At 68.0% G+C, this 27,782-nt stretch overlaps 1 protein-coding gene across 3 annotated transcripts; it reads left to right on the forward strand.

The window, feature by feature from the left end:
- The first annotated feature begins 762 nt into the window (after window positions 1-762).
- INF2 (inverted formin 2) lies at window positions 763-27,782 on the forward strand. Of its 3 annotated transcripts, XM_039255793.1 has the most exons (23): window positions 763-908; window positions 11,964-12,363; window positions 13,622-13,737; window positions 13,808-13,967; window positions 14,333-14,366; window positions 15,589-15,730; window positions 16,434-16,575; window positions 16,788-17,525; window positions 18,187-18,332; window positions 18,410-18,471; window positions 18,918-19,020; window positions 19,237-19,322; window positions 19,666-19,766; window positions 20,338-20,408; window positions 20,479-20,586; window positions 20,662-20,732; window positions 21,415-21,535; window positions 21,732-21,896; window positions 22,001-22,103; window positions 22,218-22,379; window positions 22,880-23,461; window positions 23,895-23,951; window positions 26,848-27,782. In XM_039255793.1, exons 2-22 carry the CDS (start codon window positions 11,973-11,975, stop codon window positions 23,948-23,950), a joined length of 3,660 nt encoding a protein of 1,219 aa, XP_039111724.1. In that variant the 5' UTR covers window positions 763-908; window positions 11,964-11,972; the 3' UTR covers window position 23,951; window positions 26,848-27,782. The 3 variants fall into 3 exon arrangements, with proteins under 3 accessions (XP_039111724.1, XP_039111722.1, XP_039111723.1); XM_039255791.1 differs by lacking the exons at window positions 763-908; window positions 23,895-23,951; window positions 26,848-27,782 and adding exons at window positions 10,348-10,365; window positions 23,796-23,888; XM_039255792.1 differs by lacking the exons at window positions 763-908; window positions 23,895-23,951.

A 27,782-nucleotide genomic window follows, 5' to 3' on the forward strand; every position in this document is an offset into this window, starting at 1 on the left:
CTCTGGGCAGGCCCACCCTGGGCAATGTGCGCTCATGGACCAGGTCGGCAGTCTGGCAGGGCTGATTAGGCCTCACAAGAAGAGGGGTGACAGAGGGTGGGCGCAGCAACCCCGGGTGCCGGGAGCAGGGGCAGCTCCCTCAGGCCTTGCTGCCTGCGCGGCCCGGCCCAGTGGGAGCAGCCTGGAGACCACTCAGACCCCATGTGGGAGCGTTCCCGGAGGGCTGCGGGGAGGAGGCTGCAGGGGCTGGCCCGGAAAGCTGGGGGCGTTCTCCATAGCAGAGCCCTGGAAAGAGCCGTCTCCTACGTTGGGGATGGGGGTGGGGGGACTTGGAATCCAGCTGGCCAGGGCAGGGGCTCCATGCAGGGGGCACAGGCAGATAAACGACACCAGGGAGGCAGCCCACCGGCCACTGGGCCTGGACCTGGAGGAGGGGTCGGGGGGGTGACAAGATGGGGCGCAGTGCAGACCAAGGAGGGGGTCCGCAGTGAGGTCTGAGGTGGGGAAAATGGCTTCCAGATGTTTCCTAGGCCTCGCCCCGCGTGTTCCGCACCCATCGCCGCCCCCGGACGCCAGGAGCGAGGCCGGCAGGGTGGCGAAGGGGCGACCTCGGGGATTGGCGGCCGCCAGGGTCTTTCCGGGCGAAAGGAGATTCCCAGCGCGCGCGCCGGTCGGGGGCGGCGGGGTGGGCGGGGCCTCCCGGCGACCCCTCCCCGACTCCGCCCCCCGGCCGCGCCCGCTCCCCACGTGGCCGCCAGCCTGCCGGGGCGGGGCGGCACCTCCTCTTCCGCGCGCCCCGCGGAGCGGGAGCCCGAGCCCAACCCAGCCCGAGCGGTGCGGAGCCCGCGGTGGGCGGCCTCGCGCGGCCCCTGGCCGGACCGGAGTGAGCGCCGCTGCACCCCCGCTGGGTAAGTCCGCGCCTCTGGGCCCCCCGCCCCAGGAGTCGCCGGGGAAACTGAGTCGGAGCGAGGGGGCGTCTTGGGATTGGGGAGGGGGGGCTGGGGCAGCGCGGGGTGCGCTCCAGGTGCCGGCACTGGGCGGCGGGCCCCCAGCTCCCCGGCGGGGCCCCGGGAGCCCCCCCGCCCACACACACACACCCCGGCCCCGGGGCTCACCTCATCCCGGACTGCCGACCCCGGCGGGAGACGCAGCCGGGACGCACTGGCCACGGTGGTGGGCCGGGGGGTCAGTCGAGCCAGGGCCCCGCCCGGTGACGGCAGAATTTCCCCTTCTCGCGGCTGCCGCATCCTGACCATGAATCAGCCACAGTTGGGAAAATAAACTTCAACTTCGGGTCGGCAGCGTGGTGGCCCCGCGAGGTACGCGCGGGCTGGGGGTCCCGGTGCTGCTGTGTTTTTAGCTGCAGGCGCGCAGGTGGGTGCACACGGGACCCTGGCACCCGCAGGCCTCGGAGGAGCGAGAGCCCCCATCACTGCGCGGGGTTCTCCCGGTGGAGGCTGCTTCTGTGTTCCTCCAGTCCCGTCCCCAGACCCCCTTCCTGGGGAGGGGCCTGAGGAATGAGCCTTGCGTCCAGGGGGGGTCTGACTGCCCAGCCTCCTGGGGTTCTGGAGCCCAGGGCCCCAGGCTGCATGGGGGCTGCAGGTGTGACCACAAGCGTTGGTGCTCTGCTCTAACACACAGAGAGTCAGGCACACCCACACGGGAGCTGGATTTGGGAACCTCCTTTCCCACCAGCCCTGCCCCCTGGTCCTCCGGCAGCGAGTCCCGGGCAGGACGCTTGCCTTCTCTGGGCAGATGTCGTTTCCGCATCTGCACCCTGACGGGTGGGGACAGTGGCTCAGGTGTGGACCTCCTCCCTGGACCCAGAGCAGATGCCCCAACCCCCTTCACGGCACTGCCCAGGGCAGGGAGTGCTGGGGGAGAGGGTGCCGCAGCCCTGGGGTGTCCGGTATCAGCACTTGGCTCTGGGCCTGGGGCCCCGCACTGCCCCCATCCCTCACCGGGGCAGCAGCAGCTCTCCATTGGAAAAGCCAAGTTGGAGCAGTAGCCCGCAGTTGTGCCCTGTCCTGGCCCCACCGAGGAGCTCGGGGATGATGGACAGGTCATCACAGCCAGCAGACAGGGAGAGGGTCCCTGCCCAGGAGAGGACCGAGCAGTCAGGTGGGGCTGCCCTCCCGGACCCAGTCAGGCGGCCTGTCCCACGAGGTCCCACCGCTTTACAGCAAAGAGTTAACCGTCAGGTGAGGGCCCCCACTTTGTGGAGGTGCTGACGGCTGTCGGAGCTAATTGCACACCTCACATTCCGGGACCGCCAGCTCCTAACCTTAAATAGACTCTGTTCGCCTTTCCTCAAAGTGCACTTGATTCCAGGCTGGAAAAGTTAGCAGGTTCGTGAGGGCGGGGGAGGGGTGGCTGGTGGCTGGATAATATCGGGGTGCTGCCTGCCGGTGGCTGCCACCGCCGGCCTGGCTCTGGACTGGGGTGTGGGCACTCTCCGAGGCGCCCAGAGGAGGAACCAGGAGGCACAGTCGGGTGGGGGGGGGAGGCTGGCTCAGCTGCCTTGCCCCTCCCCCACTGTATCTCGCACCCAGCAGGGGTCTAGTAGTTGCATGGTTCAAGGCCTCCTGGACACAGTGGGTCAGGAAAGGCAGTGGACCCAAGTGGGTCTAGGGGAGACAGGCCGGGATTGGAAGGTTGAGGCCAGGCTGTAGGCAGACCTAGGGGGCCCTGGATGTCCAGGATGAGGAGGCTGGTTTCTACCCATTATAAAGGAGGGAGTGTGTGTGCCAGGCAATCTCCTGGTCCCTGGGGGTGTGAGAGTGCATCTGACTGTGTGGCCTTCTGCGCGAGGCCCCCACCCCACCAGCCTCACCCTAGCAAGGAGGGCCTTGCCGGGCCCACCTCTGAACAGCCCGAGTCCTGAGCTGGCATGGGGTCTGTTCGCCAGCTGCCCACCTACCCAGCGCGCAGAGAAAGCTCCAGACCAAGGGAAACTCTTGCTCCGGACCCTGCCGGCCTCCGCCTTGGCCAGGCAGGGAGAGAGGGGGCAGGGCCGGCCTCTCCTCCCAGGAGGGCCCACCCCTGCGTGCCGGCTCCACAGCACCTTCCCCAGGGGTGAGTAGGCAAGGTGTGGGCTGCTCAGGGCCTCCCCTCTGCCGAGTGCACCACAGCCTCCTGAGAGCGAGCCCTGAGCCCGGCCTGCGCACCGCAGCGGTCCAGGGCCCTGAGCGGAGTCTGTGAGCGGAACCGGTGAATGAACGGGGGAGGGAACGGACCCGCCCGGGTGTTCCCACCCCGCGGCCTCCAGCCCTCATGCCCAACTGGTGAAGCGCGGGGTCTGTGATGTCCGTCTTTTTTACAGAAGAGGAAACTGAGGCACAGGGTTGCTGGCTCGTAGAGTCCGTGGTGCCATTCTGACAGGACGCCATTCTGACAGGGCTTTATAAAGCCCCTACTGTGTGCACCGGGCTTCCGGGCTCACCTCCCTGCTCTGGTGGCCAGAGCGCAGGCGTACAGAAAGTGCTTTCCTGGGGTCAGGGTGAGAACTGGCCGGCCCGGGGCGCACCTGGAGGCCAAGCTACGCCCCGTCCCCTGTCCCCACTACTCTGGAAATGGGAGAGCCTCGTCCTGGCCAAGCAGCACCCTCGGGCCTCCCAACAAGGGAGGGGGCAGGCCTGGGGCACCCACCTGGGTGACTCCCGAGCAGCCCATGTGGGCAGGAGGGGGGGCGGTCACTGCCTCTGGGAGGACTAGAACCCAGAGCTGCCTGAGGACAGGGTGCGCTCTGCCCGCGCCAGGCCACCCGCCCCGTGTGCTGCTGGGGCACCCTCCTCCACGCCGCTTCCCGTGAGCCCGGCCCAAGTGGGAGAAGAGAAGCTGGAAGGTGGGAAGGTGGACCGAGGGCCACCTACTCCCGTGAGGCCAGCCGGGCCCACCCCGAGCAAGAGTGCCACTGAGGCGGAATCTTCTTAAGGCTAACCCAGGGCTCGACGTCAGCTCCAGACACACACACACACACACACACGGCCCTGGGTGGTGGCTTCCCTGCACTGCCCCACCCCCAGCATGCCCAGGCCAGTCAGTGCCCACCCCTACGCGAGCGTGCACACATGCACACACATGGGCATGCGCGCGCGCGTGCACACACACACAGCCTGTGGGGCAGGGCTTTCTGTCCCTGAGCTTGATCTTGGCCTTGCGGAGTGCTGGTGGACATGGGTGTGGACGCCGGCAGGGGCCCCGGCCTGCTGTGTCAGAGGGCATCAGTCTCTCCACCTGTGCCTGGCCCCGGGTCCTCTCGGGCCTGGGTGTGACCTCAGTGTGCGACCTGCTTCCGCCACCATCCAGGTCCCCATGCCTGTGTCCCCGGTCTGCTCCAAGTACAGCCTGACACGGCCGTCTGCCCGCAGCAGCAGGGAGGTCAACGTCTGCACTTGGCCCAGCGGGCAGTGGGGAGAAGACGCGCCCTCCCCGCCTCCCACCTGCGCCGACTGGGTGCCCACCACTGCCCTTGCCTGCTGCTTGCGGGCTGGCGTGGAGGTGGGGGCCCGCCCTCAGGACGTGGCAGGGCAATGGGAGGGAGGCCCAGAGGGGGGACCTGGGAGATGACTCTTGAGAGGAGGTGGGGGGTCCACCCCCTGGGGGGGCCTCGCAGGTCAGGCAGGCGCCACAGGCTCAGCCCACCCAGTGTCCCTGGAGAACTTCCCAGCCATTTTACAGATGAGAAAAACAAGCCCCCGATGGGCCTGGCCTGTGCCACCAGCATGGGCACCTGGGGTGTCTGTGCTGGACACCCTGGGTCTCATGCACCCGGGCGGGTGGGCCAGGCCGCTGGCACTGGGTCCCTGAGCCAGGCGGCCCGGGGACGCTGAGCGGGAGGGGCCGCATCTCAGCTCCATGCCGGCCCTGGTAGCCTGGCTGAGGGGGGCTGGCGGTGGGCGCGGTGGATGGGAGGCAGGTGGGCACAGCGCTCCCGCGTTGCCGGCCTTGCAGACGGCGTCCCGTTGCTCTGTCAGCAGCCACAGGGGCCGCCATCCACCTGCCCGTCCCCGTCTGAGGACCCGAGCCAGAGCTCCGGGGGTCCTGTGGCTTGTCCAGGGGGCCATGGCCGGGCAGTCAGCGGCACAGCCTGATCTCACCCAGAGCCTGAGCTGTCCTCTGCCCCCCGGGGCCCTGGCCACAGCCCCTGGCAGTGCCGCGCCGCCCCTCCCCCACCCTCAATCCACTGCTTTGTCCTCCCGGTCAGGGGCGGGCAGAGGGGCGGCGGGGCGGGCAGCGGGCAGTCTTCAGCCCCACCCCGGCCCCCCGAGGCCTCCGCAAGCACACACAGGGCCTGAAGCCTGAGGTCTCTGGCAAGCCCCTCTCCGCCTGGGCACCGAGGGCCCTCCCAGCCTGGGAGAGGCCGTTCCAGAGGGCAGGACACGGGGCCTCCTGGAGGAGGCATCTCTGAGCTTGATCTGATCTCAGGGGACAGCACCCAGGGAGGAGGGATTCTGGTGGCCTAGGTCTTCCCGTGGCCCAGCAGAGCCCCCGCGGCGGAGGCTGTGGCGGGCGCTGGGGCCTGCAGTGGGTCCAGCAGCCCCGGATTCGGACACTTGGGGGCAGCCCGGTCCTCACGGTCAGCACAGGTCTGTACCTCTCCCTCCCCTCGGGCACCACTGTTGGAAGTGGCTCAGCCACAGAAGGCAGCAGTGGCCCTCGCTGCCAGCCTCCGCCACCCTGTGCCACTCTCCTGTGCTGCCCCTCCCCCCGCCTCGGGCGCCAGGCGCCGGACCAGGGCTGGGAGCGTCAGAAGCGGCCAGGCCCCTCCAGGGGCTCCCGCTGGGCCTGCCCTCCAGCAGCTGGGGGAGTGGAGGCCGCAGGGGGTGCGGGCGGACCCAGTCCCCGCGAGCCCTCAGCGCAGGTGGAAGCGAAAGCTTGGCTTCCTGGCGTGGGTGCCTCCACCCTTTCCTGCCCTCCCTCACCCAGTGAGCCGTCCGCTGGAGTCTGGGGGCCTCCCAGACCCCCCCAGCCTGGTCCCAGAAATGCAGTCATGCGGAGCCCGGCCTGGGGTCTGCTACAAACACCCTCCTCCCAGGGAGCGATGGGGAAGGGCAGGGGCGGGGGCGGCACCAGCCCCCACCCCCCTCGCACCGGCGTTTCCTGTTTGCCCAGGTCCATCCCCCACACCAGGCCGGCCCTTCTTGTGGCTTCTCTTCCTAACCCAGGAGGGTGGGACCCGCCGAGGATGCAGACAGGCTGCGCCCGGGCTCTGTGTGTCTGACCTCACTCCCACCTGCCCCCAGCGCCTGCGGCCCAGTGGCCTGGCTTCCCTGACCGGTGGTGTCCCCTGGCTCTCGGCGCCCCTCCGCCGGGCCTGGCTGTGACACTGTGCGGTAGTGCCAGAGGACACCAGCCGCGCGCTCTGCCCTGCCTCCCTGGTGACCTGAGCTGAGCTCCGTTCCCTCTGAGATTTGGGGCCTTTTCTGTCATGGTCTCTTTCTCTCTTTCTAATTATGACAAAGACCACATTCACCCCAGATGCAGCTTCTGTTAGCATTCAGGCGTGTGTCTTGTGTGATATGTTTTATGGTTGAAATCCTACACAGTACGGCTTGGTGTCCTACTTCCTGTCTCTGTTTTTAATCCAACACTGCTGTGAAGGCCTCGGCGCCCCCCGCCCCCAAGCCGCCCCTTCTGTCTTACTGCTGATGCCCTGTGGCCCAGCCGCCGTCCTCACACACAGCGTTCAGCCGAGGGCTCGGGGGGCGTGGGTCTTGCAGCCTGTCCTGGGACAGCGGGCAGCAGGGGGCTGGAGCGTGAGACAGGCCGAGGGGGGGCCGGGGGGGCCAGGAGGGCACTGCCCCTTGGCCGAGGTCCTCTGCACTCTGCCTGTGATGGGCAGGCACTCAGGCGTTCCTCCTTCCCCAAGGCCCGCCGTGCCGGGGCCCCTAACCCGATGAGCCCGAGGGCAGGTGACCCAGACCCGCAACCCTTTGAGAGCTTGCAGGCTGGTGGGGAAGTGGTGTGTGCCCCACAGGCTCATAAGGAGCCCAGGTTCTGGGAGGGAGGGGAGTGGGATCGGCCCCAGGGGTCCCCAGCACTGCGGGGCCCTGGCTGCCCCCAGCTCCGGGAAGCACAGTCCAAGGGCTACCAGGCAGTGGAAAAATTCGGAGCTAAAAATACAGTGTGGCAGCCCCTGCCTTCAGTTCCGGAACCCCGTTCCTGCCGGTTTACCCGCCTTCCCCAAGGAAGACAAGCTCCCTCCTTGCACCCCGCCCCCGCCCTCACTGGCTCTGGGCCCAGAAGCAGTGCCAGCCCCTCGGGATGTTGGCAGGGCCGCCCTGAAGCTGCCTGCCCACAGCAGCCAGCCCCTCTCACCGGTGCCCGGGTCCCCAGCCTGTGCCCTCCCTGGCCCTCGCCGCCACCCCAGGTCCCCACGCCCTCGCAAGGATCACGGAGCAGGAGCCCCCCCCCCCCCCCCCCCCCCCGGGTCCAGCGTGCAGAGCTCTGGCACCAGGACGCTCAGCAGCCGGACACAGCCCGGCCTGGGGGTGGGGGGCTCTCCGGCTCTGGCTCAGTTTCCCCATTTACGTATCCGGGGGTGCCTCTGAGGTCGGGTTGGGGGCAGCTTTGACCCCGCCCCCCTGCACACAACGTGACAGACAGGCAGGGGCGGTGGCGCGCCATGAGTCAGCACAGCTGCCTGGGCCTGTGGGCGCCGGGATGCAGGTGCGCGCCGGAGAGCAGATGGGCGTGCAGGGGGCCAGCGTCCAGTCTCCTCCGGGCCCCCAAGGCTGCCCGTGTGCGCCGCCTGAGCGCGGGTGAGCCCTGGGCCGACCCAGGAGAGCCTCGACCGAGGCCGGCCTTCGGGGGTCACAGTCTGGGAGGGGAGGCGTGGCCCCGCCCCCACGGGAACCCCGCGTTACTGGCAGAAAAACTGGAACGCTGGAGAGCCGCGGGCAGCCTCCCGCTCGGGTCGGAGCCGCAGCCTCTTCCTCTGCACACTTCCACGGGAGCGGGGCTGGGGACGGAGGGGCGCCCCCAGCTGCCCTGGGGACAGGCCACGGCCCCGAACCGAGGAGACCCCCGTGCTCTTCAGCGGGTGGTGCCGGCTGCAAAACTTGTGCCAACGAACATTCCTGCACCGGCCGCGCCCCGCGGGGGGGCCCGGGTCCCCGTTCCCGAGCGCGTGGCCCCGCCCCCGCAGGCTGGCCCAGCCCCGCCCGCGGGGCCGGGAATGCGACGGTCCCAGCGACCCCGCCCTGTCTCGGCGCCCGGGCTGGCGGGGGGGCCCGGTGCCCAGCCCACAAGCTGGGCACGGCTGGGCCGGCTGGAGGCCGGGGCCCGCGTGGCCTCAGCCACAGCGCCCCGGGGCGCGCACTCCGCCCGCCGGGGCCCCGCAGCCACCGCCGCGTCGGCGACCGCGAACAGAGGGGCAGCGTGCCTTCCCCGCGGCGCACAGCCGCGCTTCCGTCCGCGCTGCCGCCCACGCAGGCCCCTCGCTGTTCCGACTCCCCCCGGGGCTCGGGCGGAAGTGTTTGGCCGGGAGCGGCAGAGGCCGTTTATTCTGAGCCGCTTCAGGCGGGGAGTGGGTCACCGCCGCTTGGACAGACTCCAGGCGGCCGGAGGGTGGGAGACTTCCGGTCTCTGCTATGTGTGTGTATGTCCACCTTCCTGCGCGTGCGTAGTGTATGCATGTGGTGCATCTATACGTATTTTCAAGCATTCGTTTTTTCAAATTATTAACATTTTATTTTATAATTATTTATTATTTATTGAAATAATCTCTACACCCAACGTGGGGCTCAAACCCACCCTGAGATCAAGAGTCGGACACTCCTCTGACTGAGCCAGCCAGGCAGACGGCCCACATCTATACGTCTTATATGTAATCATTGCCGTGTGTGTAATATTGTGTGCACGCATACGAGGTATTCCTGTAGGACGCACATGCGTGTTACACGATACATGCTTACTACATGTGTGCAATGTGCGCACATGAGGTGTTTGTGCAGTGCGCACATGCATGATACATGGTGCATGCTTACTGCATGTGATACGTGCACGCATATGAGGTATTCCTGTGGTGCACATGCATGTTGCATGCTTACTGCGTGTGTGTAAGATGATGTGCATATACCTACTGTGCAGTGTGTGTATGTACTAAGGAATACACGGGTTAATTATCACTATGCAGTACGTACAATATCTGAGTGTATAGGATGTGTACAAGTAGTACACACATGTGCACTGTAGAATGTATATGTTAATATTTAAGTGTTTTCTGTGTATAGAAAGCTTTGTGGAAGTCAAAAGGGGGCTCGGGGGTAGCCGGAGGTCTGGGGAAGCGAGGCAGCCCACGTGATTGCTCGGGGAGCACGCACGGCTTTCTGCTTGGTCCACAGTTGGAAGTGGCAACGAGAATTGTGGGAGCGGTCACCCAGCCCCAGCCACTGGGGACCCCGTCCCAGGGTGGGTGGCTGTCCGAGATAGAGGTCCGACTTCCGGCAGGTCTGCAGCGGGGAGAGCCGGCTTCCTCCCGGGCTGGGCTGCAGTTGGTGGTCAGAGTCCTGTCTTCATATCTGGCCCGGCCGCAGCCCATCCGTGGACTCAGGAGCTCGTCTTGAAGGGCAGTTGAACATTTCTAGGGAGACAGCCCTGGATGAGGCTGGGCAGCCTGGTGGCCTAACGGAGGGGAAGAGTGACCCCACCCAACTGGGCTCACTCCCCTAGTTGGACGCCCTGTCCACGCGGGGCCACTGCCCAGTGCCTTGTGGCACATGGCCAGCTTGTGACACTCAGCTCCAAGGCACACAGCTTCGTGGACAGGCAGGTGGATGGGCTGGTCACCTGCCACTGTGGTCCCACCCACCCCAGCTCCACAGACCAAAGGAGCCCCCACAGGTGGGGTCTCTGGGGGTAGCGAGCCCATGGCCCCCGGGAACTGGGAGCGCACAGAGGGGACTGGGCAATGCCCGGTGGGGCGTTGAGGCCATGCCGGCTGGCTCCGGGAGGTTGTTTTCTGCATCTAGCGACCCCTGGGGCTCTGGGCTGGGGACGACACTTCTTCGGATGCTGGAGGCCCGGCCTGGGAGAGTTCGTGTTCCAGCCACTGAGCCTGTGCCAGGGAAGCAGGGACCGGCTGGTGGGGGTGGGGCGGGGCAGGGGCGGGGAAGGAAGGGGGTGGGGCCGGGCAGCCCAGCTGTATCTAGGCAGCAGCACCAGAGGTGCGTGGCAGTGTGTGCTCTTCATGGTGGTGGGAGCGGCCCCTCCCCTGCCACCGGGAGGCTGCCCAGGAGGGACCAGAGCCGCAGGCGGGCAGCACAGCGGTCAGTGATGAGAAGAGGGGAGAGTGTGCGGCACAGCCCGAGGCAGGGCCTGGAATGGGTGGGCAGAGGCAGCCGGAAGGTCTTGCGCATCTGGGTGAGTGGACGGTGGGGGAAGGGCGAGAGGGTCAGGCCTGAGGGGGCAGGGGACCCATGCAGTCACAGGGAGGGCTGTAAGGGCTCCTGGGGGAGGGTGACGGCCACCCAGGGATGCCCATACCCGCTCCCTCTCAGGGCATCTCCAGGAGGCTGACCCAGAGGTTCGGGCGACGGAAGGGGGGCTCAGGGCCGGTGAGCCCAGAGCTGGGTGCACACGCAGGCCAGAGCCGCTCTTCCCCGCCAGCCGCCTCCTTGGGGGACCCCAGGGGCCTTCCCGGCAGTCAGCCAGGGCTGGGTGGGGGCGCTGGGCTCCTGGCATGGACAAACAGGAGGGATGCTGAAAGGTGCCAGGCCAGCCGGGCCGGTGGAGGAGGGGAGGGGGCCAGAGGCTCCGGAAGCCCAAGGGACGATACCCGAGACTCCCCGAGGCAGAGGGGGTGCGAGGCCTCCAGATGTACCGACCGTGAGCACAGAGGGCCCACAGCCCAGCCAGGGACAGGCCGCTGGGCTCTTCGTGCCCGCTCGGCCTCCATCTCCTGTGTGACCTCAGATGGCCCCTGGGGTCTCGCCGCCACTTACCAGGTCCCGCAGCCCTGAGATCCCAGGCCGGCCTCTCCCAGCCCCCCTCGGACTGGGGTCCAGTCTCACTCAGCTCTGCCCTTCCCAGCTTGGGGGCGGTGGGCACGTGACTTGGCTTCTCTGGGCACCTCCCTGGTTCCCGTCTTGTCACGTGGGCGCGGCGGGAGGCTGGGGGGCTGGAGCTGGCGGTGGCTGCCCCGGGCGCGGGGGTACTGCCACGCTTGGCTCCTGGGCTCCCTCTCGCAGCCCCATGTGTCCTTCTCAGGCTCTAAATATAAGACCCGAGCCACACATGGTCGTGGGAGAGCCTGGGCTGCCCCTGACCTTTGAGGCCAGTCCCCAGGGGCCGTGGTTGAGGACGGCGTCACCACTGAGGGCCTGGAGTAGGGAGCTTGCTGGGGGACAGAGGCACAGCCTGCCCTCTTTAGGGGAGAGGTGTGCGTTAGGGGGACATCTGGTGCTCTGTCCACACCGGTTGGCAAACGAAGGGCCCCGGAAGCCAGGGCCTGGCAGGGCGGCTGCTTCCCCCCGGGGAAGGCCGTGACTGCGTGGGCACCGGGCATGACCCTCAAGTCAGCCCCTCCCCCAGCACACCCCCAGAAGCGCCCAGGGCCTGGAGTTGCCCTGCCCAGTGGGCAGGGGAAGGCTCTGGGACAAGATAAGGGAGCCTGGGAGATGGCACTTTCGTTACATCATCACTGCTGGGTCAGTGGTATTCCTGCGGGTATAGCCGCCTTGAGGCCCTCGGGTGGGCAGGGAGGCGGTGCTGCTGCCCGCCCTGCTGCTGCGGCGGTTCCGTCGGGGGTGGGCACCAGGAGCGCCTGGCACGGAGGAAGCCCCGGAGCGGTGGCAGCCCTGGTGGGACGCGGGTCTGCCCACAGCGTCCGCTCGGCAAGCCCGGTGTGAGCAGGACGCAGGGCAAACCCGTTGGGCAGGTGGGGATACTGAGGCCGGGGACACCCCCCAGGGGGGCCGGGTTGGGCTGGGGACTCACGCTCCCCTCCCCCGGCCCCGCAGTTCGGCAAGATGTCGGTGAAGGAGGGCGCGCAGCGCAAGTGGGCGGTGCTGAAAGAGAAGCTGGGGGCGCAGGACGCGGACCCCACGGAGGCCAACCTGGAGAGCGCCGACCCCGAGCTGTGCATCCGGCTGCTGCAGATGCCGTCCGTGGTCAACTACTCGGGGCTGCGCAAGCGCCTGGAGAGCAGCGACGGCGGCTGGATGGTGCAGTTCCTGGAGCAGAGCGGCCTGGACTTGCTGCTCGAGGCCCTGGCGCGCCTGTCCGGCCGCGGGGTGGCCCGCATCGCCGACGCCCTCCTGCAGCTCACCTGCATCAGCTGCGTGCGCGCTGTCTTGAACTCGCAGCAGGGCGTCGAGTACATCCTCAGCAACCAGGCCTACGTGCGCCAGCTCTCCCTGGGTGAGCCGCGGCCCACGGGGGGCCACCGGGCGGCCAGACCGCCACAGACACCCCTTAGCGACTCTGCGTGAGGCTCCAGGCCATGGAGGACAGCAGGAGGGCTGGGGTCATGGGAGAGGACTCAGCTGGGCAGCCAGGGAGGGCTTCCTGGAGGAGGAACCAGGTTCCCATTCGCCCCAGGCCCGAGATATCCGGGTCACCTTGGAGCCACGGTCCTCCACCAGCTGCACCTCGCTGCCCCCTCTGCTCTGTGACTTTGCCTGGCCTCCCCATCCAGCCCTGTGCTTGTCGGGGCCGCACCCCTTCCCAGTTCTGGCCTACACCACACCCACCACCCGCCACCCAGGTGCCTGCCCTGGCAGCTGGACTCACAAAACCCAAGTCCCGCTGACATCCCACCCGCCCCAGGCCCTTTGACCCTGACTGGAACCACAGCCCTTCAGTTCCAGGCTTGCCAATGGCATCTTCCTCCACCTTCCCCCGCACCCCTGCCCCTACTCGCTCTGTGCCCTGTCCAGCCCCCAGGGGGCTCCCCCTTCCAGCCCCCAGCCTCCTGCTCAGGCTTTGTGTGCCTGCTGACTCCTTACGTTCTGACTCACGAACACCTCCTCTAGGAAGTCCCCCAAGGCCGCGCCCAGGGTTAGTCTTCAGCCCTTGAGAGCAACCTCAGGTGGCCCTTAGTGAACAAGGATCACTGTGTGTCCCTTGCCTGCCGAGCTGTGCTGCCCCATGGGAGCCACCCGGTCCCACCGATGCTTGGGGCTCCAGGAGGGGCAGTGATGGGTGAGTCGGCCCGTGGGTGGGCGAGTGCCTGTGTGGGTGAGCGAGCCACAGGCCTCCTGATCCCTGCCCTGCGCAGCCTGGGCTGGGCTGTACCCCCACCCCCCCCGTGCCAGCTCAGGCCGTGAGGACCGGGAGGCATCGCAGGCTGTCGTAAGCACACTTGGTACTGAGTTTGATGAGAACATGGGGCCAGATCCAGCAGGGACCCCTCTCAGAACTGAGGCCCAGCCCAAGCGGACCCCCACCCGCAAGCCCCTCCCTGCGGGGTCTGCGCACCTGGGGAGGCCAGCCTGGAGGTGGCCAGTGGGCTGGTGCAGAGCGCCCTCTGGTGTCCACCTGCGGGAGTGTGAGTCCAGGTCAGACAGCCCCGGGGGGGGGGGGGGGGGGGGGGGGGGGGCGGGGGTGGTGATGAGCCGCTGAGGAGGAGGAGGACCCCGCTGAGACACCCCCCACCCCCCCCCCCCGCCCTTGGCAGCTCTGGACACATCCAACGTGATGGTCAAGAAGCAGGTGTTTGAGCTGCTGGCTGCCTTGTGCATCTACTCGCCCGAGGGCCACGTGCTGACCCTGGACGCCCTGGACCACTACAAGGTGAGCCTCGGGGGCCTAGGGCCTCGGTGGGCCTGGGGTGCGCCCTGACCCCGCCCACCCCATCCTGCAGACCGTGTGCAGCCAGCAGTACCGCTTCAGTGTCATCATGAACGAGCTCTCGGACAGTGACAACGTGCCCTACGTGGTCACCCTGCTCAGTGTGATCAACGCCATCATCCTGGGCCCCGAGGACCTGCGCACCCGCACACAGCTACGCGGGGAGTTCACCGGTAACCGCCCGCAGCCCCGTGGCCTCCCTGGGCCTCCGCCGCCGGTGCCCCGTGGCCGGCCTGGCCCGCGCCCCCCACCCCAGGACCCCAGAGGAAGGAGGTAGAAGCAGCCCCCACCTGCTCCCCCCGGGGGACTCGGGGTGAGGCTGATCCCCAGCCCCAGTCCTGCCAGTCGCGGCGATGAGCGCTCAGTGGGCACAACCGCGTGTCCCGCAGGCGTGGCAGAGTCCCCCTCCCGCCACCTTCCGGGTGATGGGAATCAGCCATGGGGAGACCCGAGGGGAGGCACCAGAGATGCCAGTGACCGGGGCGGGGGCAGGCTGGAGCAGCCCCTGAGGCCCGCTGACCCCTCCCGTCCCCCCCAGGGCTGCAGCTGCTGGACGTTCTGACACGGCTGCGGTGAGTCCCTGGCACGGTTCTCACCTCCAGAAGGGCAGGAGGGGACTTCCGCCCACCGGACCCAGGCCCCAGTGACAGCGCAGTGTGCCAGACGGGCCACTATGCGGGGTCTCCCTGCCTGGGGCCTTGGCAGCTGCCCCTGGAGGCTAGGGGTGCTACCTGCAGTGCAGGACAGCTAGCCGAGTAGGAGGGCTCTTTCAGTGTAAGTATATCCCAGATGCCATATAGGATATACTTATGCTGAAGGTCACTGGTTGGGTATCTGAAATTCAAACTTATTTGGGTACCCGGGAATCCATGTAGCTGAGAACCCCTGTCCTGAGCTTTCTCAGGCCGGCTCTCCTGGGTGGGACCCCAGCCCCAGGGATCCAGCTGGGGACCAGGGAGCCAGGGTACCAACCTGGGTCTGTGTATGTCACTGACCCTGAGCTCAGGCTGAGGTGTGCTGGGTGCCAAGAGGGGCCCACCCTGTCGCCAGGGGCGCAGCTCACTGGCCAGGCTTAGGTGACTGGGGGGTCCTAGACCCAGTGAATGCCCGAGCTCCCGCTCCTCAGGCCAGAAGCCCAGAAGCCCTGCCCCTCACAGAGGCCCCAGTGGGCCCCAGTATAGTCAGGGTGCAGGCCAAGGGGGACCCCTCAGTGTGGTCTGGGCATGGGCGCCCCCCTAGTGTGGTCTGGGTGCAGGCAGGGACCCCCCAGTGTTGTCTGGGTGCGGCAGGGACCCCCCCAGTGTGGTCTGGGTGCAGGCGAGGACTCCCCAGTGTGGTCTGGGTATAGGGGGACCCCTCAGTGCGGTCTGGGTGCAGGCGGAGACCCCCCAGTGCGGTCTGGGTGCAGCCGGGGACCCCCCAGTGCGGTCTGGGTGCAGGCGGGGACCCCCCAGTGTGGTCTGGGTATGGGGGGACCCCCCCAGTGCGGTCTGGGTGTGGGGGGCCCTCAGTGTGGCCTGGGCACAGGCCTTCCCTCCATTCTGGCCGACTCCAGCATGCACCCCCGCCCCGGGTTGCATCTCTCCCTGCGGGTGTCACAGCTTGCTCTTCCCCTTCCCGGGGGTCGTGGAGCCGCGGCTGACCTCAGGCCCGTGAGCCTCTGGCCCAGCTGTCCCTGCCTACAGCAACCACGTGCAGAGCACGGGCCCCGCCGAGCGTTGTCCACGCGTCCAGCCAGGGTCGGGGGAGGCCGGTGGGGCAGTGGCCTCAGCCCGCTGGCCCCTCTCGCCCCAGGGACCTGGAGGACGCCGACCTGCTGATCCAGCTGGAGGCCTTCGAGGAGGCCAAGGCCGAGGATGAGGAGGAGCTCCTGCGAGTCTGCGGTGGCATCAACATGAACAGCCACCAGGAGGTCTTTGCCTCCGTGTTCCACAAGGTGCGCCGGGGCGGGGACCCCACCAGGGACTGCACCTAGGCTCCTGGGCTGGGACGCGGCTGCCTGCCCGGCCCTCCAGGCCTCACCCCGACCAGAGCAGGGGGGCCAGACCCCAGACCCGGAGCTGCATCAGGGAGCAGTGAGGAGACAGGACCTGGAGCAGGCAGCCTGGGGGCAGGTCCAGGCTGTCACAGGCACAGAGCCAGGGCCCCAGCGCCCAGGACGACAGCCTCGTAAAGGCCAGGGCTGCCCAGAGGGGGCGGGACGGTCCTGGGCCCCGGCACGCGGGCCACCGTCCAAGGGCCCGAGGGGCTCCGGGACCAGCAGGAGGCTAGGAGGCTGAGCCCTGGTGCAGCTCGGGCCCTCCCTGGCCGGGACCTTCTGTCCTTCGAGGAACAGGGGCAAGTGTCCCCAGGGGGCATCCGGAAACATCCGGAGACATTAGGGTTGTCACAGTGGGGCAAAGGGTGCTACTGGCCTCAAGTGGGCAGGGACCAGCGTCCCACAGTGTACGAGGAGCCCCCCCGCAGGGAGAGTGGCCCCACCCCCAGTGTCACCGGTGCGACGGTCAGGGAACTGTGACCCCAGCTCGTCACGAGGGCCCCTGCAAGGCACAGAGTGCTGATGGGGTGGATGTTCCTGGCACGCTGAGGTGCGCCTGGGAAGGGCATGGCCACTGACCCAGCCTCTCCCCGCCCCCCAGGTGAGCTGCTCCCCAGTATCTGCCCAGCTGCTGTCCGTGCTGCAGGGCCTGCTCTACCTGGAGCCCACCCTCCCCTCCAGCCAGCTGCTCTGGGAGGCTCTGGAGACCCTGGTGAACCGGGCCGTGCTCCTGGCCAGTGACGGTGAGCAGGTGGGGCCGAGCGGGGGCGCCCGTGCCCACGGCCCTCCTGCCTCCCCCTCCCTGACCCCCGAGTGCTGCACAGATGGTGGGGTCTCGGACCACTGTGGGAAGGTAGCTGCCCCCCGCCTGAGGGCAGTGGCCACGCCTCTCCCACCGCCCCCTGCCCACCTCCTCTGCCCTGACCCTGACCCTGACCCCGACCCCCCACCCCAGCTCAGGAATGCACCCTGGAAGAGATGGTGGAGCGGCTCCTGTCTGTCAAGGGGCGGCCACGCCCGAGTTCCCTGAGCAAGGCCCACAAGAGTGTCCAGGCTGACCTAGGCCAGGGTCAGAGGGGCAGCGTGCCCCAAAACAGTGGGGCCCCGAAGGCCGAGGTGGAGGGCCCGCAGCCCGAGGCTGATCTCAGCAGCCTGCATGTCGTTGAGGACGTGACCGCTCCACAGCTGAAAGCCCCGTCCCCACCTGCACCCCCACTCCCTGGCTCCACCACGGGGACCCCTCCGCCTCCCCCCCCACCACCTCCTCCCCTCCCTCCCCCACTGCCAGGCCTGGGGGTCCCAGGCCCCCCACCTGCACCCCCACTCCCTGGCTGCACTGCAGGGCCCCCTCCCCCTCCCCCACTGCCAGGCCTGGGGACCCCAGCCCCCCCACCCCCTCCACCACCCCCATTGCCTGCCTCTAGCGGGGGCCTACCTCCCCCACCTCCACCGCTCCCCGGCATGGGGTGCCCACCCCCACCCCCACTGCCTGGCACAGATGGGGGCCCCCCTGCACCCCCACCCCTGCCGGGTACCTCTGGCCCGTCTTCAATCGGTGTGGAGGAGGTCATCGTGGCTCACGTGGGCTCCAGCCTGGGCTCCACCTTGGTCCCAAGCCACCGGCGGGTGCACGCTCCCACTGTGCGCATGAAGAAACTCAACTGGCAGAAGCTGCCGTCCAATGTGGCACAAGGTGAGGGGCCCCCCCCAGGCTCTGATGTGGCGTGAGGGCCTCCCCCAGCTCCGATGTGGGACGAGGTGAGGACTCCCCCCTGGCCCCCTTTGCCCTGGCTCTGTGAGTGGCTTCCTGCCTGAGGCAGGGGCTGGGCCCTGCTGGCCCGGAACTGCTATAGTTTATGTGCTCACTCCTGGGCCCTCCGTGTCCCCCCCACCGACTGTGGCCCAGGGCCGTGTGGTCTCTGCTTTGGACTCAGCTCCTGGGAGGTCTGGGCAGGACACGGGGGTCGTGGCGCCGCGGCTGACCTCAGGCCCATGAGCCTCTGGCCTACAGGGGCCACGTGCAGAGCATGGGCCCCGCTGAGCGTTGTCCATGCGTCCATCCAGGGTGGGGGGAGGCTGGCGGGAACGGGTCAGAGGGTCACCTCTGAAAAGCCTCGCTTCCCACACGCACCCCTGCAAGCTGATGGGCAGCTCCGACACCACAGCCCCACACGCCCGGGCCCCTGGGCGCCGATGCTCAGAGCAGGTCAAGGCCGGGGCCTCCTGCCACCCGGCCGGGTCACGGGCACACGGGCGTCCGCACGCATACACACGGCGTGACGGCAACAGGAGGGCTCCCCGCGTCCCTCAAGCCCCGGGGTGGCGCGAGCCTGACCAGGGCACCTCCTCCACAGAGCACAGCTCCATGTGGGCCTTGCTGAGCAGCCTGGAGCCCGAGGTGGTGGAGCCGGACTTCTCCAGCATCGAGCGGCTCTTCTGCTTCCCGGAGGCCAAGCCCAAGGAGCAAGCGGCGGCCCCGACCAGGAAGGAGCCCAAAGAGGTGGGGCCGGGCTGGGGCTCGGTCAGGGGCCTCTGGGGCTCCCCGGGCACCAACACCAGGCCGGGGGTGTTTTCCAGATCACTTTTCTGGACTCCAAGAAGAGCCTGAACCTCAACATCTTCCTGAAGCAGTTTCGATGGTGAGTGGCACAGCGCCGCTGCTGCCCAGCCCCCTACCCTCACCGGCACCTCCCATCCGGGCTCTGCAGTGCCCTCTGCAGGCTGCTCCCGGGAAGTGCATCTCCCATCCGGAGACCCAGACAGCAGCTGGGACCCCTGGGCACAGAGCGCAGCGCCCCCCACAGGTCTTGGGCTCTCTGGCCAGGGAGCCCCGGGGGATGCATGAGCCAGACCGCCCGGTCGTGAGCAGCCCCTGGAAGGGGGAGGCAGAGACTGCTCTGTTCAGCCCCCAGCCTCCTTACTGTGTGACCCAGGCAGGTGGTTCGCCTTCTCTGGGCTGCGGCAACCTCACAGGTGTGACTGGCGGAGATGTCTCAGGCCGAGGGCAGTCCACCACTGGCAGGGTCCCCAGGAGCCCACACGAGGCCCCTCTCCTCCCACCCCAGCCACCCCCTCTCACCTGCAGCTCCAACGAGGATGTCACCGCTATGATCCGGGCTGGGGACACCTCGAAATTCGACGTGGAGGTCCTCAAGCAGCTCCTCAAGCTCCTCCCCGAGAAGCACGAGGTGAGTCACGGGCACGTGGTGAGAGGGCAAGACACTGGCTGCCGTGCCCGGGGCGGGGTGCAGTACAGGGGAGTGGGGAGGAGGGCTTCGGCGTGCGGAGCTGCGCTGGGCGTGAGCGGGCGCCGGCCTGAGCTGGTCCACACACGTCCACACGGTGCAGGGGGCCTCCTGGGAGGTTCAGGATCTGGAACCCCAGGGGTACCCTCTTCTCTGCAGGTGGAAAACCTGCGTGCGTTCACAGAGGATCGGACCAAGCTGGCCAACGGCGACCAGTTCTACCTCCTCCTGCTGGGCATTCCCTGGTGAGCCAGCAGGGAAGGGGCTGAGGGGAGGTGGGCCCAGACCTCGAGGGGGGGTGGGGCTGTGCACGCCGTTCCCTCAGGACCCCGTGAGGAGCTCCGCCCCGATCGCCCCGATCCGAGAGCGAGGGGTGCCGCGCAGGGAGGCGGCCGCCCTCCTCTGCAGCGCCCAGAGTTTGTCCGGAGTGCCATTTCCTGGGCCCTGCGTACATCCTGCTGTGGCCCCGGAGCATGTGTGCTGCACAGAGACAGGCTGGGGGACCCTCCCAAGCTCTGTGTCTCCGCCCCTGGCAGCTGCCCAGCTGCGGGCAGGGGGCCCGGACCCTGAGCTCTGCTCTGCCCCCAGCTACCAGCTGCGGGTGGAGTGCATGCTGCTCTGCGAGGGCACGGCCGTCGTGCTGGACATGCTGCAGCCCAAGGCCCAGCTGGTGCTCGCCGCCTGCAACAGTGAGTGGGAGGCAAAGCCGGGGGGGGGCTCGGCACCAGGAGGAGGAGGGGCCCCCTCACCAGACACAGGCACTCTTGCGCCTGCAGGTGCACATGTGCACGCGTACACACGCACGTATACAGATGCGTGTCATGTGCACACACGCCCAGACGCGCGCACACGTGCGCACACAGACTCACCGCTTTCTCCAGATGAGGGAGCATCAGGAACACACCACGGCCACGGGGCAGGGCCACATGCCGTGGACGTCTCCTCCCGTCTTGGCTGCAGGGCCAGAGGGGCCACCTCCCTGAAGCCCCACAGTTAGCTAAAAACCGGGGAGGCCACGGCGACAACCATCTAGAAGGTTCCTCTCAGCACCGTCACCCCCAGAAAGGGCTGGGGGTCACGTGCCCCAGGGTGTGAGGGTTCAGTGAGTGCTAACGGTGTGTCACCTGCTCCCAGGTCCCCAAGGCTGTTCACGTGGGGGTGCAGCCATGCTCTGCACCCCTGAGCATGGGGGACAGGGCTGAAGGGGCACTGAGACCCCCGCTGCAGCCTCCTCTCCCTCAGCCCTGCGCCCTCCCGCAGGCCTGCTCACCAGCCACCGGCTGCCCGTCTTCTGCCAGCTGATCCTGAAAATAGGGAACTTCCTCAACTATGTAAGTGGGCCGCGCCCCCAGCTGCACCCGCACCCCCCGGGGGCAGGACGCTGACTCCCCGCCCTCGCAGGGCAGCCACACGGGGGACGCCGACGGCTTCAAGATCAGCACGCTGCTCAAGCTCACGGAGACCAAGTCCCAGCAGAGCCGCGTGACCCTGCTGCACCACGTGCTGGAGGTGCGCCCGCGGGGCCCGCTGTGCCTGGGGCCGGCGTGTGGCCACAGCGCACTCACCGGACACGTCCCTTTGCAGGAGGTGGAGAAGAGCCACCCAGGGCTCCTACAGCTCCCGAGGGACCTGGAGCAGCCCTCCCAGGCAGCGGGGTACGTGCCCATGTGCCCCCGCCCCCCCCGTCTCCCCTGCCCGCACCAGGACCCCCGCCTCTGGGCCTGCCCAGTAAGGGGGCTGGACCAGGCTGGGCCCCCAGATGCCCACAAGACGCTCGCTTTCAGCTTGAGATAGGACCCTGGGTCCATCGTGGTCTGGTGGCCTGTCCCCAGGTGATTGAGAGGAGGAAGTGGAGGTCTGGAAGGGAGGCCACACCAGGAGCCAGTTCAACACCACCCCTTTATCAGGTCGATCCTCACAACAGCCCGTGAGGAAGGCCCGTTGCACAGATGGGCAGAACGGAGGCCCGGGGAGGTGGGGCTGCATCCCTGGGGGTCACTCGGCCCAGAGGTGCAGCTCGGGGAGGGTGGCCTGGGCCTCCCAACCCCAGGGACGCGCGGCTGCGGAAGGTCGTCAGGTCAGAGAGCTGCAGAACGTTTCTCAGAGGCTCACACAGGACGATGGGCTGGGCCTTTGGGGTCACTATCCTGGCACCCCCCCCCCCAGCACTGCCTGGCCCTTCCCAGAGCTGTGATGTGCTTCTAGAAGCCTCTGTGGGTGCACAGTCCAGGGTCCCCCACTGCGCCGACGGGTGTGCAGGGTGAGGGCCCCCTCTGCCCCCACAAGACTGGACCCCAGCTGTCACCTGACCCCACGGGGCTCGCGGGTGTTTTGCAGGATCAACCTTGAGCTCATCCGCTCAGAGGCCAGCACCAACCTGAAGAAGCTTCTGGACATGGAGCGGAAGGTGTCCTCCTCCCTCCCCGAGGTGCAGGAGCAGTACACCCAGCGCCTCCAGGCAAGCAGGGCCGAGCTCGGGGAGCGGCCGCGGGGGCGGCCGGGCAGGGCCCGCTGGGCGCAGGGGAGGCCGGGGCCGGGGGCCGCAGTGGGGCCTGTGCAGGTGGCCGTCACCCTGCTGGGCTGGCTCCCTGTGACGGCAGGCGGCGCCCACCGTGGGGCCCTCCCAGGGCCGTGACCTCGCCCCCACGCCCCAGGCCAGCATCGAGGCCTCCCGGGCGCTGGACGCGGTGCTCCGGGCCATCGAGCAGAAGAAGCGGGAGCTGGCCAGCTACCTGTGCGAGGACTCTCAGCTGCTCTCCCTGGAGGACACCTTCTGCACCCTGAAGACTTTCCGGGACCTCTTCATCCGCGCCCTGAAGGTGGGCCCGCGGCCCCTGCCCGCCGCGGGGAAGGCGGGGAAGCGCGCCCGGGGCCGGGCTGGCGCAGTCGGGCTCACGGGCGCCCGCCGTGCCCGCCCGCGCAGGACAACAAGGAACGGAAGGAGCAGGCGGCGAAGGCGGAGACGAGGAAGCGGCAGCTGGCGGAGGAGGAGGCGCGGAGGCCGCGGGGCGAGGACGGGAAGCCCGGTGAGGCCCCCTCCTGCCCCTCCCCCACCCCTCTGGGTCGGCTTCTTTGCAAGGTCGCCTGCGCGGCTCCGGGGACCCACCAGCCGCCTCTCTGAGGGTCTCCGGGCTTCTCAGTCAGGAGGGGAGTCGGGAAGCAGGAGGAAGTGTGTGTCATTGACGCCCTGCTGGCGGACATCCGGAAGGGTTTCCAGCTGCGGAAGACGGCCCGTGGCCGAGGGGACGCAGAGGGGAGCGGCAAGGCGGCTGCCGTGGACCCCGTGAGGGACAAGGCACCAGGTGAGGCCGGCTCCCACCTCCTCATCACTGTTTCCTGCCTCCTCCAGGAAGCCCTCTCAGCTGCCTCGCTGTGGGAGGCGGGGCCGCAGGGCGGGCTCCCCCTTCTGCTGCTGGGATGCCTCTGCTACAACAGAGGGCTCCCCGCGGGTGTGACAGCCCCAGGCGGCGGGGGGGGGGGGGGGGGGGGACGCGCCAGTGCGGCTCTGACACTGTCCCTGGAGCTCCGGGGTGCTCGGGGGTCAGGGAGGGTCCACGCCACACGGCTGCCCCGGGGGCTTAGGGACGGGGGTGAAATAGGCCCTCATGGCGGGCGGACAGAGGATGCTGGGGCCTGTCCCCTGGGAAGCCCCTGCGGGAGGCTGCCGGCGATGACTCTGGGGCGGAACTGGGGGCGTCCGGGTAGAAGCGCGTGCGGAGGGAGGCCCGTCCCCCGCTCGGGCGCCATCGGGCTGACCTGGGAGTTGGGCGCCACCCTCAGCTGCCGTGTCCCGCGTCCACAGTGACCACCAGGGACCCTGTAGGAGGCACCAGTCGTCCCGCCTCTGAGCCCCACGGCAGGGACCTCGCGGACGCCCCGGCCCCTGGCCCACAGCCCACCGCTGAGCCGTCAGGGGAGGACGGGCCGGGGGCCCCGGAGAGGCGTTCCTCCTGGTACACCGATGCCAGCGACGTCCTGGCCACAGACGACCCCCAGGGCTCCCCGCTCCCCCCGGGGGCCTGGCCGGTGCTGCTGGGAGGAGCTCAGGCCCTGGAGCCTCTCAGGCTCTCTGGTGACCGGCCCCCCGAGGCCATGGGGTCGAACCAAGCCGCTGGAGACCCCGAGGCCCCTCGGGACGCCTGCCTGGCCGAGGCCGACAGCACGGTCTACAGCTTGGAGGCCACGGCCACCCGTGACCACGGTGTCGCAGAGGACCAGGAGGACACGGCCCCAGATTCTGCGCTGGACACGTCCTTGGAGAGGTCCTTCTCTGAGGAGACGGCGATGGACTCCTCGGGGTCCGGGACCCTCCCCAGGCCCCGGGAACGAGCCTCAAAGGGCACAGGCAAGCGGAGGAAGAAACGCCCCTCAAGGAGCCAGGAAGGTAACTGGGGGTCCCCTCCCATCATCCCTCGTGCCCCCGAAACCGGGGACCTGGGGTGGCAGGCCACACGGGGCTTGGGGGCACTGGTGTGTGGTCAGAGCCCATCTGTCCCCCACCAGGGCCCCGAGTCTCTCCCTGCAGCGGCCGTTTGGCCCCCTCCCCCCGCCCCCACCGCAGAGGGAAGGAAGCCACAGCCCTTCCACCTCTGCACGCGGGAGGGGCGACTGTGGGCGCCGCTGCCCGTGTGGCCGTGCCCCTGACCCGCTGGTCCCGCTCCACGCGGCCTCAGGCAGGGAGGGGCAGGCGGGGCGGGTGTGGCCGGGGGCCACGTGAGGCCCAGCCGTGTTTGGCTCGGCGTCCGCGCAGCCCCAGCTCCCAGCTCAGGGATGACCGAGAATAAGCCGTTGAGTGCGTTTCTCTTATTTGAAAGCAGAGGTTGTCCCTGACTCTGACGATAATAAAACAAAAAGGCTCTGTGTGATTCAGTAAGGTACGTACCGCCTGGCGCCCCGCACTAACGTGGCAGGGAGGCGGGGCCTCTAACCCGCTCCCTGCAGCCGCCGGGCCTGGCGCCAAGCCCCCCTGCGCCCCCTGCCGCTGGTGGCGGGACCTGCTGGCCCTCCATCTCGCCCTCCCGCTCGGGACCCCTGCCTCGCTTAGCTGGCGGCCCCGCTGCGGCAAGGTGCGACCTCGGAGCTGTGCGCCCCGCTCGGGGCCTCGAGAGGGCGGGGTGGACAAGACCCACCCGGGTGCCTCCCGGGGGCAGGGCCGCTGGGTCCCTGTCCCGACCAGTCTGGCTGGCGCCCCCCTTCCACAGGCACACCCAGCCCCGGTCGGGCCACACGTTCCCCGGGGGGCCGGTCCTGGAGCCCACGAATGGGTCGACAGCACCAGGCCCCCAAGCATGGGCGGGACCGTCCGTGTCTCTGACGAGGCCTGAGAGGCTCACGGGTGCAGACAGCCAGGCCCGGGGGCCCTGCTGCGCTCCCGACTGTGTTAGCGGATGCCGATCCGGTTTGTCACGGGTGGCGGCCCGTCAGGTTCTCACACACCCGCGGCCTTGCTCAGGCCGGCCCGGCTCCCCGCCCCAGGCCCGAGGCCTCGGCCGGTGCCCAGAAGAGGCAAGGGCAGGAGTGAAGCCAGGTGCACCCCTCTTTACAGTTTACCCTCACGGTCGGGTACAGCCTTCAGCCTGTCTGCTCCCGCGTACTTCCCGAGCGGGGCTCTCGTGTGAAACGGGGCTAGAACGTCACCCGTGTGTCCCTCAGAAGTCGGGATCCGTCCCCGCTGCTGGCCCTGGGTGTAGGGGACAGGTGGGCCGTGTGGTCTGTGGGTTTGGTGGCTCACGGCCACGTGTGGCCACTGTCCAGTGAAGGGCCAGGGTGCTGCCCCTGCTGCCACACAGCCCTCCCAGGTGCCCTCATCTCGGGGGGGGGGGCAGGAGGAAGGAGCCCCGTCCTCCTTGCCTCCTCAGACTTTTATTTGCAAAACGCCAACCCAACAGGAAGTTTGCAAGATGATAATGAATGCCACCCACCCTCCACCCCGAAATGGCAAAATCTGACAAAAAATAGCAAAATGATCAGCACTTGCTGCCTTGTTCTCAACTTTCAATTTGAAAGTTCTAGACATCATAACACTTGGCCCCTGAACCCGACCTCAGAGGTCTCCTAAGAGCAAGGCTGCTCTTCCCACCACGCCCCAGGAAGTTTCAGGGTCTGTCGTGTGACCCCAGGCGGGTGTCCCCAGGGGGTGTCCCCAAGGCGGGTGACCCCAGGCAGGTGTCCCTAGGCGGGTGTCCCCAGGCGCGTGACCCCAGGCGGGTGTCCCCAGGCGCGTGTCCCCAAGGCAGGTGACCCCAGGCGGGTGTCTCCAGGCGGGTGTCCCCAGGCGGGTGACCCCAGGCGGGTGTCCCCAGGCGCGTGTCCCCAAGGCGCGTGTCCCCAAGGCGGGTGTCCCCAGGCGCGTTTCCCCAGGCGGGTGTCTCCAGGCAGGCCCGTCACACCTTTCATGGCCGTGGTTTGGACTTTTTGGAAATGAGGTCCTCCCCAGGACCAGACCTCCAACCTCAGTCTGTCTCGTGTGACCCTGAAACTGTGGAAGACGCCTCACCCCACGTGTGTCCCACTGCCCCCAGCCCACGTGGCTCCAGGTGGTGGTTGGGCAGGAGTTCTGCATCCGTGACGTGTGTCCCCACCAGAGCAGCCCAGGAGGGCTCGGGGCCACGTCCCTGTGGTCAGTGACCTTGATGCCTATTACCTGGTTAAGGTGGTGACTCAGAGACCCCTGCTGTGCGGTGCCCTGGGCTCCCCCTGAGCCTGGCGCCATGTCCTGGCACCTGCAGTGGGGCTGGGCCAGAACCCTGCTCTGAATGTTTTTCTTAAGATTATTTTTAAAAATTTTTTAATGTTCATTTTTGACAGAGAGGGAGAGAGACAGGATGAGCAGGGGAGGGGCAGAGAGAGAGGGAGACACAGAATCGGAAGCAGCTCCAGGCTCAGAGCTGTTAGCACAGAGACCGACGCGGGGCTCGAACCCACGAACCCTGAGATCATGATCTAAGTGGAAGTCAGACACTTAACCAGCTGAGCCACCCAGGCGCCCCTTTCTTAAGATTATCTTTTTAAGTTAAATTATTATTGTTTGAGACACAGAAAGAGAGAGAATGGGGGAGGAGCAGAGAGAGAGGAGAGAGGATCCCAAGCAGGCTCTGAGCTGTCAGCACAGAGCCCAAACCGTGAGATTGTGACCTGAGCCGAAATCAACAGTCAGACTGACCGAGCCACCCAGGCGCCCCACTGAGTGACTTCTGACCTTTCTGCTCTTCGTTTTGTGCCCCATCTTTTTCAAGCCTGCTCCTCAAACTCAAGTCTGCCCCAGACCCATGGGGGCCTGCGATGGGCCTGGCTCTGGTGTGGCGGGGGGGGGGCGGGGGGGGCGCGTGTTTGGTGGGTGTGCTGAGCTAGGGCTCCTGGACCAGAGGGTTTTACCGGGCAGGGGACCTGCAAGGCCAGCTGGGGGGGGAGGGGATGCAGGTGGCAAGAACTGTCCAGGTGAAGACAGTGTAAGGGACCGGGAGGGTCACGGCTGGGGACACGCCAAGAGACAGCAGTGCTGGAGATCGGGGAGGGTGGACCATGCGCTACGGGCCCAGGTCTGGACTGGACTCATGGACAGGAGCTGGGGGTCATGCCAGCATCTCGCACCTGGAAGTCTTGCTGTGCAGGAGGAAGGGTCCAGGGTCAGAGTGGACCCAAGGAGACACAGTGCAGCCCCTGGGCAGTGGCGGAGGGGCAGCAGGAGCCTGGTGACCCCCACGCAGGCACCTCGGCTCTGTCCCCAGCAAGTCTGCTCCTAATGATGCCATTTCCTCTCGCTCCCCACAGGCCTCAGCCGTAAGCCCAAAGCCAAGTGAGAGCAGAGCGCCCGCGGCCTCCACCCAGCCGCAGCCGCCGGACGTGCAGCTGAGCGGGGCTCCTCCAGGGCCTGGCCGGGAGAGGGCCCCCAGGAAACCAAAACTCTGTGCCTTACCCTCCAGGGACGTGGGCCTCCTGAAGGCCGAGACCCCAGCAGGCACCAGAGCCCAGCCCCCCCCCACCGCACCCTCCTGGACAGCCTGCACGCCCCCCGCCCCTCCTGGTCTGCTTTCTGAATGCGATGCCCAAGCCGGCGCCCGCATGCACCCCAGCACCGCCCACAGGGGTGAGGGGCACTGGCTGTGTCCCCAGGGCACCTTGAAGCTTGCGCCCTGCCCTCCGGCCACCTGGTACCCAGATGCTTCTGAAGACAGGCCCTCCCCCAATAGAGCAAAGGAGCCCTGCGCCCCAGCTGCCCCCTTACCCGGCTCCCAGCTCTGCCTCTCAGCCTGCTGAGCCAGGCTGCAGCAGAGCAGTTTTTAACTGAAATAGGGTTGTTAATGCATTCCTGCTGCCCTGCGGTAGCCGAGTGGGGTATGGGCGGGTGGCAGGGCCCTGGGGCCTCGGGCAGGGGCAGGCTGGCCAGGAACGACACAAACAGGCCATGGTCCCCTTCCTCAGCGGACAAGAGGGGGTCCACACCCCGCACAGCGATCCTGGGGGTGGGAGGTTATCTGTTCTCGCTGCCCGCGCCAGGCCCCGACCACCCTGTCCCCAGAGTGACCGCCCTCTGCAGCCGCAGCCACCAGAGGGGTCCGGTGTGCCCCCCTCGCCGGCGGGCGGAGAGGAGACCCAGGGCGCACCCGGCGAGGGGCAGCCTGCCCTACCTCCGCGCCCGCGCAGGGGTGCGCGCCCAGGCTGGCATCTGGAGAGCCTCAGACCAATAAATCAAGAGCAGAGCCCGG

This window comes from Hyaena hyaena, unplaced genomic scaffold, assembly GCF_003009895.1.
Source record: "Hyaena hyaena isolate Hyena2069 unplaced genomic scaffold, ASM300989v1 scaffold_546, whole genome shotgun sequence".
NCBI lineage: Eukaryota > Metazoa > Chordata > Mammalia > Carnivora > Hyaenidae > Hyaena > Hyaena hyaena.